We start from the raw sequence: 11270 nt of genomic DNA on the forward strand, positions 1-11270 counted from the left end.
GATGGTTGGATGGATGGATTTATTTTAACATGGAACAGGAAAATAAGGTCTGCATATGAAACATGTTGTGCCTATCTAAAACAAATCCAATAGTAGGCTTACTAGCTTCTACACACTAAAGCAACTCAAATCTCTCACCAGCAAAATACCTCGACAGTTAAATGCCATTTTACGTTATATTACTATACGATACAGTATGTATTATTATAGTATTACTATTTCGGCGATTAGCTAAAATATAAATTATATTTGATGCAACTTTAGTTACATTTCCAAAACTTTTGGAAAAATATTGTTTTCCATAACTTTTCCAGGACCTGGAATTAGCATTACGAATTTCCGTGAGGTTTTTAATGACCGTAAGAACCCTGTAAACCGCACTTCCTCCAATATGTCGAACAGCCTTCATAGCACTTCTGTAAGGAAAAGCCTATAAAAAGCAATTCAACGCAGGGGTCAAATTTGCTTTTTAAAATTGTTTCCGTTAAATTATACATTTATTTCCCATTCCTTCTTACCTTTCTTTTGACAAAATGTAAATAAATGACTATGTTGTGATACAGAATATATAACTTTCATGTTAAAACGGTAATAAATATACACCATGATGAAACACATGGCCTGAAATGATGAATCCATGCACTATAACACAATCTCTAAACTGTGGAAGGACAACAAACCAACATTGTTATTTTATGGACAGTGTCTGCAATCTAAACGCTTGCTTGTGTCCCAGTGTCCCGTCTATTACACGTGATGGAAAACATTTGCTAATAAAGAACTTTCCGTGACCTGATTTATACCTGGTCATGACAGACTGTCGGTCGGGGCGGATGTCGATCAGAATCTTCATAATCTGGGGTTCAAAGCCCATATCCAGCATCCGGTCTGCCTCGTCCAGCACCTTTAAGTAAGAAACATTTATTTATAAAGCGTCACAAAGTGCTTGACAAAACATTAAGACATCATAGGAATCACAAAATAATCAATGACTACACAAGCCACGTGTTAAGAAGTGCTAAAAACACAATACACAATAAAAACATAGGATAAAATAAAATAAAAATAAAAGCACACAGGTTACTAATGACCAGAGCAGTTATTCAAAACAACCCATCTGTACTCCAACAAAACATTTAAAAACAAACGTATAGCCCTGGCCTATGCCAACACCCTAGACCTGAAGAATGTCACAGATAAAAGCCGACAGCAGACCAAGTAGGTGATGGAGCGCAGATTGATGAGCTCGTTCATCTGGAGGTCGTTCAGTCGGCCTGGGGTCGCGATCACGATGTCCACGCCGCTCCTCACCGCGTTGATCTGAGCTCGCCTGTCCCCTCCGCCATAGATACAGACACTGAGAGAACAGAGGAGGAACTGTCATGGCCGAGTCACCGTGATGATAAGCTCATTCAATAAAAGGAATACCTCCACCCAAAAAAAGATGATTTGTTTATCAAGTACTAAACCCGTGTTACCATACATTTGTTTTGACCCCCACATATGCCTCCAGAGTGAATCCAAAAACTGAGAAAATGATAAATAAAAATAGAGGCCACACAACTCAAGCAGTATCGTCTCATTGATCAATTCTCGCTAAAACATGACTATTTAAAAACACTTTGGCGTCAGCAGCTCATGCTCATTGAAGTGATTTTAAATCAGGGTGAATAATGGATATACAAATTATAAATATTGTCTAAGACTTATTTGAATAAGACTGCTGGACCTTTTGTAGCCTTTAAAGCTGTACTTGCTGCACTCCTGTTCAATCTGCAGGGCCAGCTCTCTGGTGGGAGTCAGCACCAACATGCCCGGACCCCCCCGCTTGGATCTGGGCCTGTCAAGGAAGAGAGAGAGGACAAGAAATAAGAAGCTTGACGGATAAAACAGTTCTAAATCAGAAGAAGATACAACACAGCTTTATTTATAAGGCACTTTCAAACCTCCAGACCAAAGTGCTGTACCAGTCAAATAAACAAACAAAACATGCACACAAAAAAAAAAAATCACACAACTCACACCATAATTAAGTACAAGTAAAGAGAGAACACACTTTGTTGTATAACATCGATACCTAAAGGAAGGGTCCTGAACTCACACAACTTGTCCGTCCATGTGGATGAAGCCTGGCAGCAGGTAGGCCAGCGTTTTGCCCGTTCCTGTCTGAGCGATGGCGATCACGTCGTCTCCGCTCAGAGACACTGGCCACGACTGAGACTGAGGTGGAAAACACAAATATCATACATACAAGATTCAAGGCTTTTATTGTATTTCGTACTTACAGGGTATATGCAGGAATCCTGAAGTCAAATGTAAGAACTTTTAACACCTTTTTTAAGACCCTTTCCATACATTTTAAGACCTCATCACCACTTGGAGTTTTAACCGGTTACCTTGGCGACACACTTTACCTCACATTGACTATATACAGTATTGATTGTCCTTCCTCCTTATCTTCCAACCATTTGGACGCAGACTTGCATTTCCCCATAACGATGTTGTTTAACAACCGGCGTAAACGGACCTTCGCGCGCTATCAAGCAGTGAGCGTGCGATGTCCTGGCAGACTTTAGAATACAACCTCTTTGGACAATTTATATACTTATTGGAAACAAGCTACAAAACATAATATCATGGAAAATGCCGTTTAATACTTTTTAATAGCCTTCATTTTTGCTAAATTGATTTATCAGCTTTTAATACTTTTTAAGACCCTGCTGACGCCCTGAATACTTATTTGGTATTCAGGCCACTGATGTTTTAAATTTTGTTATAACACGCACTGTTCATGTCCTTTGGGCTCTTTTCACGAACACTTAAAGGTTGCAAATACTTCACAAAAGCCAGAAACCATGTTCATTTAAAGTCTTCATCTATATTTAAAAGCCATTTAAGGAATCTCAGTTTAGTTTTCTTGAGTTGAGGTGCAGTTCAGTAGATGTTTTATCTGAAACATAATCAATGTGGGTGGAATCAATTTGAATTTTAATAAAATCGCTGAGAGGTTTAATGATTATGCTGTCAGTAGAATTAAAATGTTTGTACTGTACCTGTCTGGCCAAAACACAGACATCCAGCAGATGCCAGGTGCTTCCAAAGACAGTAAGAGCATGTTTCACCAACATCTGAGAACAATGCTTGTTGGGCTCGGCCTCTGGCTCCCATTGAACCTTGAATAAACACACACATACATGTAGCCAAAGTAAACACAATGGCATTTAAACACAGGAATACACTATTCAGAAGTACTTCATCCTTCTAAAATAAATGTATTCTGTACAGTCTGAGAAGCATCAACACGATTGAAGAGTGTGTCGAACACTTTTGAATGTTTAGAAGTGATGTGGCATCCTTAAAACGTTGAAGATTGTTAAAGGTGTGAGATCCTTACCTTCCAGTCATGCCGCAGGAATTCCCAGGTTTTGCTGTTGGTGCATCGCAGATCTACTCCGCTGACAATGGCCGGCGTGTGAAGGTGACCGAGGTGAGCGATGTCTGCTGCATTTTCAGGAATCTCCTACAGTTGGAAAACCATGAACCATTCTTGTGAACATTTTGAAAGTTTGTTAACAGAAGAAAAGCCCCTTCTCTGCCATGGGAATTTTATATTTCATTTATATGTCAAATATGTCATTATATGTCATTTATCTTTTATATTATAAAATATATATTTGTAATAATTTAGTTTTTGGGAGAAGGAGTGGGATTAAATAAGTGTAAACTTCTTCCCACCCCTTTTCGGATGTGTAATTAAGTAGATTATTTGTTTATACATAACTTACAATCAGTAATATTTTTGTATATCAATTTGACACTGCTTAATTTTGTATTGGATAATAATTCTCATGTTACATTTTTGTATTATTGTTTTACACATTCGAAATAAATCTGATCAAATCAACAAAAACAAAAAAGTAGAATCGTCAAGTAAACAGTTGAGACACCTAGGTGAAAGAAAAACACCTAATAAATTAGTTTCTATTTAAAATACTCTAAATCCGATTCATGCAGGTAACAACATATCCACCCACATATGCACCTACTTGTATGTGAGCGTTGATGAAGTGTTCAGTTCTCCCCCGGTACACCCACTCGCCCGTTGTGATTTCCTGCTGCTCTGGGACCAGCCACTGAGGATCTTCTCCGTCGCAGTGAAACCAAACCAAAACCTGCCCGTTGAGCTCACAGCTGGGCCAGATGCGCACCTTGGCAAACTCTGGCACTGAACAACAAACCAAAGCCAAATACAGTCTCTTTAATCAACATGTGATCTCTAAATCTGTAAAGTAAATCCAAAAATACCCATATGAATCTAGATATATTTTTGGGTCCCTCAACTTTTCTGCTGGCACTAACTGTAGGCCCAATTTCTTAGATTTTACACCCAGCACACAGACCGAAATGTAAGGGTTAGACATACTGTAAGACGTCTGTCTCAGGATGTCCTATAGCACCCCCCTCAGGACATGTAGCACTACCCAATCGCAAGGCCTTTAACTATTATTCTTTCTAGAAACAGTAATGCATGGTTAAATGAAATGCATTTTATTTTAAGACAATGAAAGCTAAAATAGAACCAATTGAGGCCCCATAGCACTGATACATTGCAAGTCATTTTTAATTATACACAAAACATGTTTCTTGTATGATAAATAATTCCTACCTTTTTCTGCGTAGGGGATCTTCACACACTTGCCATCCGTTCCCCGAAACTGCCATCCATGAAACGGGCACTCGATGCAGTTCCCCACCACCTGCCCCCCCACAGCCAGGTTGGCCCCCAGGTGAGGGCAGTAGGCATCGACAACGTAGGCCTCGCCATCCTGGCCCCGAAACACTGCCACCTGCTCACCTACAGCCATTCATGGGGGTAGGGACACACATTTAAATGAATGAGCTGCCAATAATTAGAATTGAATGGTAATGTTATAAGATGTAGGATATAGGATTGTGCAAATATTTTTACGATTGTTGATTTTTTGGTGATTTTTGTCATTTTATTTAGCTAATTTAATGGTTTACTAATATATTGGACATATACAAAAATATATAAAACATATTGCCCAACCTTACGCTGGTATGAAGTTAAGTATAAATTATTTTAAAGACGTATAGTATGGATGAGGCTATATAAAAGATAACTCCTTGGGCAAATTAATGAGAGGAGGTTAATTAGAGGCAATATGTAAAGACTCTTATAATAAGGTTACTCTAATTATTTTTATTGAGCCTGTTCTTTTAGAAGCGACTGGCAAACAGAGATAGTGTAGACTTGCTTTGTCACTGTGTGGAGGCAAACCTCAGAAGCACACAGCGACTGCTGTTTTAAAATGATAGAATTGGCTGTCACAAGCGAACTGGCCCCGAATACATTTTATTTAGAAATATATAGAGCGCAGCCAAATTCTGAATCAAGTGTTGCAGTGATTAGATTTTTTTAATTATGTGTGCCTTGTTGGCAATTTAAAAAAAGGCTTCATCAATAATGAAAACCCCCGAGTAGAATTGAAAAATGTGTGTAATTATTAAAATGGCTTTTGTTCTGTCTGTAGCAAATGCAACTATTGTGTTGGTTGGGCTAGGTGTGCATTGATTTTCAAATTCAATACATAGTGGCTATAAACATAATTAATTTAGGTCACTTCAAATGCTTATTTTGCCTATTGCCACCCTCATTCAACTGTTAGCTAAATGTTACGTCAAATTTGGCTACAAGGATGGATTTAGCACGGTGCGTGCTCAGATGAATCTGTGCACAGTAACACACAGCGCGTTACGATCTCTTCCTCTTGTGTCTCCTGTTTTTGCCTTGACCTTTGGCTGACCTACAGTCTTCAGATTTCTCCCAGAATTAGCTCAGGCCGAGTCAGTTTAGTCAAGAGTAACCCACTGGCAGAACTGAACCACAGCGCAATGTATCGGAGCAGCAAAGGGCAAAATAAGCGGAATTTAATACATGATGCAAATGGATGACTGCACAGAAAGGTTAAGAGCAAGGTGCTGCAGTCATTCACAGCAGGATGCAGATCCTGGGGGAGCTAATTTTGGATCCTGTACAAATGATTATGGAACAGTAAATTGGAGGGGGGGTACTGAAAGGGACAAGGTGGGTTGAAGAGGACCAGAGCATGTACAATTATTTACTAAGAGGTTGTCTAATACAGAGCCTGTACTGTGTAATTACTGTTTTATAGGATTCCATTATCTCCACCTTGGTAACAGTTGATCCCCATCACAGATCTAGTGTGTAGGAGCTTTAAAAACCGGTGTGTTACACTAGTGTTTGCTGAAAATCTGATATAAAGAGAAGCCAACAAGTCAACAAATGATCAAGATCCTTAAAATGTGCATCAATATTAAAGTTTTCACATGTCAAAATGTTACATATTTGACATTTGTTTGTTTTATTTTAAATCCTAAATCTATTGAAATGTATATTCTCTTTTTCAAAAGCATGACAATTCATTCTTGCGTCAGAAGATTAACCGTCATGATACTGAGCATAACCACTGCACATTAAAACATCATCAGAAACAAAGTTGACAGCAGCTTTAAATGATTGGGTCTATTCATCTTTTCCGTCGGTGGTCAACGAAAAGTGAATTATCTGGTAACAGCTTCTCAAATGTGGGGATGTGCTACTTTTTCTCAGTTTGATTATTGGATAACATATACGATTATTTTAAGCGAAGCTGTATGCTAATCCACTTTGCAAGAGCAGGTGTCTCTTTTCACTAGTGGATATGTTTTTCGGGTAGGAAACCTTTCATATACTGTTTGTTTATTTATGGTGGGTGATGTGACAGAAGCATGAAAGCTCCACACCCTCTTTGAAACCGTTTTGAATTCAAACGCAAAGAAACTCTCTGAAGAGATCAAACAGTCCCACCGCATAGCAACACAGGAATAACTTATCTAAAACGGGAAGCACAAATAAGGTGCTTCAATGAAAATATTCTAAAATAAATCACATAGGTATCGTTGTTGGAAACACATTTACTTGTAACAGAATTTATACATATCAAGAAGGTATAGGAGTTTTTATATGTTACATCTGGGTCAGAAATCTGTTTCTGATGAAAACCAAGCGACAAGAGTAATCGAACAGGAACCCAACCTAAGGAAGGTTTAGAGAGAATTCAACAGGATAAAAAGAAGGAGTCTCCATCCCCACGACCTCTATCCTCCACACCATATACCTCCTTCACACCCAAAACCCCCTCCAACCCATCCCATTCACCCTTTCAGCCTCCTCCCCCTGATGTAGGAGTTGGTAAGGAAAGAGATCTACAGCTACAGTAAATATGAAGAAGACACATTTTTCTAAAACGTCCCAAATGTCAGAAAAACTGAAAAAATAAAAGGCTATCGAAAAAAGTAATACATCAGAAAAAATATCTTGTCCAAAAAGAAAACTTAACATGTCACTCAGTCACTGTTGGGCAGGTAAGGCTGAATTAAGACCATCAGGTCCAGCTGGATACAATGGATCTACTGTTATTACAGCAAAGAGAGCAGTTGCCAAGCAGACAGCCAAAAGTAGAAAAATACTTGTTTTAGAGTGAAACCAAATCTAAGCAAATCAGATAATATTTAAAGAACTCAATGCTTGTCTGAACATGGGTTTTCTCTAATTAATGAGGTAAAACAATAGTGATTGAATCAATGGCTTACTGATAGTATTCAAATATTTGCAGTATTACGATCTGTGGCTACATTCTCTGAAAAAAGGCATTATTGTTTTACTGAAATGCTAATGACACTGCAGCAGCTCCACAGTAAAGCATTTCATCAGCAAAACACAAGTTGTTTTGTGGCCTATATGTGAAAACATGAGTACAGAAACACATTATTCAGGAATTAGCAGATTGATTTATAATACAAAAATAATTGTAAGATGTCACCTTGCTTCCATTACGAAATGATTTAATAAACACTCCCGTTTCAACGACACTTGGAACCTGATCGCTTAACTACACAAACAAAGATGGTAAGCCATTGTGTTCTGAATGTATACTTTAAAATCTAAAAAACTGTGTAATATGAGCTTCTCTCCATGCATATCCTGGCAACTCGGCGCAATACAAAGCTATTTGACAACAGAAACCAGGTGAACAGACAAATATCTGAGTGGTAGAAATGCAATAAAGTTCTAAGAACTTTAAACTTTAAAGTAAGAAAAGCTGCCTTTTCTGTATTGACAATTGCTACTCTTACAATTTACTTTAGGTAATGAATCATAATCATTAAAAATTAAGAATTGAAGTAAAATAATCATAAGGGCGCTTTTTAGTCTAATCTTTCCACATCTATGGGTTAAATGCAGTGTCAAAATGTCACTGTTGTGAAGTGATTTCCTCTCTGGGTTCACACCGGGTAAACACACTCGTCTGCATCTCACATCTCTGATGCCTCATGTAAAAAGGGGGCAGTGTCAGCATATTCATAACCTGCCCCACTGCTGAGCCCAGACGTGTATCTATCTCATCTTACTTGATCCCTTAGTCCAAAATGTTGGGGCTATAGGAGAACCTCTTAATTCTAGTCAATTGTGTTCGATGATGGTGAGCCACTTGTGGTCATATTTTTACTGCATCTACATGTAATTTAAAAGCATCACACACTATAATAATATGGAAGCAGTTTGGGCAATCTAGCTTTTCATAACTTGTGTATCAGTCACTTACACACTTTCAAGGTTAATTCCCATCTACTAAAGATGTTAACAGAAGAGTTTGTTCCTATATGATATGTAGCCTGATTTATTATTATATCTTTACTTTGTAGGCTTATATTGTAATATTAATAACTACAAATATGGCAAGATTTGTGTTGTTTTTCTTATCAGATTTATGGAATGATACAAAGAGATATTTCAAATTCCCTCTCAAAAGGATTCAATCATTTTGAACTTGACTTGATCTCAGACTTCTGTTGCAAAAAAGGTATTCAATTAGAAAAATATTAGATAAGATATAAGTCTAATTTGCATGTTCAAACGTAGAAATTGCTTAATGAAAGTAACCAAATGAAGACGTTTCATGGTTATAGCCAACCTTGTTTACACTACTCTTAAGTGGCCTATTTATTATGTAACCAGCAGTAATTCTTCCAGCCTACCTAGCACCGTGACACTCCTGACCTCTCCCCTCCGCAGCATACGTGAGTCCAGCACCCGGTACCAGCCGTTCGGATACACCGGGGGCAGGTCTCCGGTTCTCCTCCTGCGGCGGACCTCGTTTGCAGCCTGGGCTTTCGAGCGACCGTTCTCGACTATGTATCCCACATCGTCCGGCCCCCTCAGCAGCTCCAGGGGACCGAAGAGGAACCCGTGCAGCCAGCCGAGGGTGAAGAGGGAACCCCCGGCGATGAGGCACACCACAGCCCGTGCGAGCAGCCCTGTTTCCCGCCATACCGGGTACCAGGAGTCCAGCGGGTCTCCAATTTTTATGATAAACCCCGCAGCTACTCCAAGCCCAAAAATAACTGCCAACTTCCCTGGGGACATGCTCTTACTGCAGGTACTGTCTCTGCTGGTATATCTCTGTCAGTTTGTTTCATCTGACAGAAAGCCACACCTAGTGTTGGCATTGAGTTTAATTTTGATTTGTCCGCCCCCTCTTTTGTCTCTGCTGCTATCAGCCTTGCTGGATTTAGATTTGCTAATTAGATTACTGATGACCAGATCAGTTGGGTTGCTAAAGTTTTCAAAATAAAAGCACTGAGACTGTCTGATCCTGTGGCCTTTCTTTTTTTACTTTCACTTGTTACACATACACATTTTCTTTCAGGCTGCATAAGTGATCATACTTTCCCTGTCAAACCATGAGAGTAACATTGATACCATGAATTTAATGTTCTGAATGTGCCTCATGTATCACAAATATTCACATTAAAAAGTTATTGTCACCTCAACACTATTTGTTCTATCTGGATATTTACATTATAAGATAGGAAGACGATCCTGTATTCTTGAGATGTCAAACCATAAAAAACCAGCCATGGGTGTTCACATACTTTCGAGTGTAATGTCATTGTCATTCAAGTGTAAATAAGGTGTATAGGGCAATGTTGTAGTATGCTTATAATCATGTTAATTGGTATTACTAATCATAAGTTGTATGCTTTATCTTTTTTAATTCACGTGCTTTTTATTATTTATATATTTCATAAGTTGAATGTGTTCTTAGCTATTTTGGTCAGCCTGTATAATTAACCTGTAATGTGACAAAGCCTGACTCCTGAGCTGCATGCGCCCTCTTGGCTGTAATCGGTAATGCTCTTAACTGCACTCTTATGTAAAAGTGGCTTCACAAGCCTATGTGAGGGTTGATAGGCATTGGACATAACCAAGAAAAATGCCATATAAAACGAGGCTTCTTATTATCTGTTTAGCTAGGGTTTAAAAGGGTCTGATTTACTGATTAGGTGATGTTGATTGGTGTGGTTTGTAGAATTCTACTGGGTTCTGCAGTTGTTGGGACAGTACTAAATCCTGCAATGATTTAAAAGGCTTTCTAAACGCTACTGAAAGTCATCAGTGTGGTTAACTGCTGCAGGTGTTGTACAGATATCTTCCTGCAGGGAAGAACATCTGCCCCACATGAGAGTGAGCACAGCTAAAGAGAAAAACAACAGGATATTATTGTGATTTCTAAGGCACATTCATATACTGCTTTCAAACCATTAATCATCTTGTAGAGTTGATAAATAGGTCTCTAATTCGTCATCAATGTTTTATTGGGCCTAGCTGCTCCAATTTTTACCTCCTGTTTTAATTGTTCAAGGTTACAGAAGACTGAGGAGCAACCACTACAGGGTACAATTTAAACAAAATATGATATTAATCTCCCTGTCAGATTTGGGGAAGGCCTTGTAATCACTCTCATGTGGAGCACTGTCTGCTCAAACATTGTGACAAATAAAGTGGACTAGGTTGTGGAGTTTTTGGAGTTTGCTGTGTTTTCCTCCTTTTTTTACCATCTACTCACCTGTTTTTAATCAGCATCTTAAGCCCTTCGCTGCTCTCATGGTTTTGTTGTGTTCCTTGTCTGTGATTGGAAATGTACAGTATAGACTAAAGTGACTTTTTAGTCGCATTGAACAACAGGCAGTATTTATAGGATGACAAATTGATGGCTGATGATCAAAGTATGTTAAAAAGGCAGTCAAGTTGAAACGTTTAATAAGCTCCTGATTAGTTTATTTATCACTCATTATATTTATTGTATAATTGGTACATTTGTAATGCAGTGAATGCAAATGTA

General features: G+C 38.5%; 2 protein-coding genes across 2 annotated transcripts; both read right to left on the bottom strand.

Annotated features, from left to right (window-relative positions):
• Positions 1–803: 803 nt before the first annotated feature.
• Positions 804–2222, bottom strand: LOC104958127 (probable ATP-dependent RNA helicase DDX53; the record flags this gene model as incomplete). Its single annotated transcript, XM_010785836.1, has 4 exons — positions 2102–2222; positions 1730–1840; positions 1216–1357; positions 804–904 (listed from the first exon to the last, which is right to left on the bottom strand). Coding segments are annotated over exons 1-4 (371 nt in total), but the record flags the coding sequence as incomplete, so codon positions are not given.
• Positions 2223–2908: 686 nt separating this feature from the next.
• Positions 2909–9511, bottom strand: LOC104958128 (cholesterol desaturase daf-36). The gene is made up of 6 exons (XM_010785838.1): positions 9124–9511; positions 4667–4855; positions 4047–4225; positions 3395–3520; positions 3054–3173; positions 2909–2950 (listed from the first exon to the last, which is right to left on the bottom strand). Exons 1-6 carry the CDS (start codon positions 9509–9511, stop codon positions 2909–2911), a joined length of 1044 nt encoding a protein of 347 aa, XP_010784140.1.
• Positions 9512–11270: the final 1759 nt, after the last annotated feature.

The sequence above is a fragment of the Notothenia coriiceps genome, unplaced genomic scaffold, assembly GCF_000735185.1.
Source record: "Notothenia coriiceps isolate Sejong01 unplaced genomic scaffold, NC01 NC01_scaffold00028395, whole genome shotgun sequence".
NCBI classification, from domain to species: domain Eukaryota; kingdom Metazoa; phylum Chordata; class Actinopteri; order Perciformes; family Nototheniidae; genus Notothenia; species Notothenia coriiceps.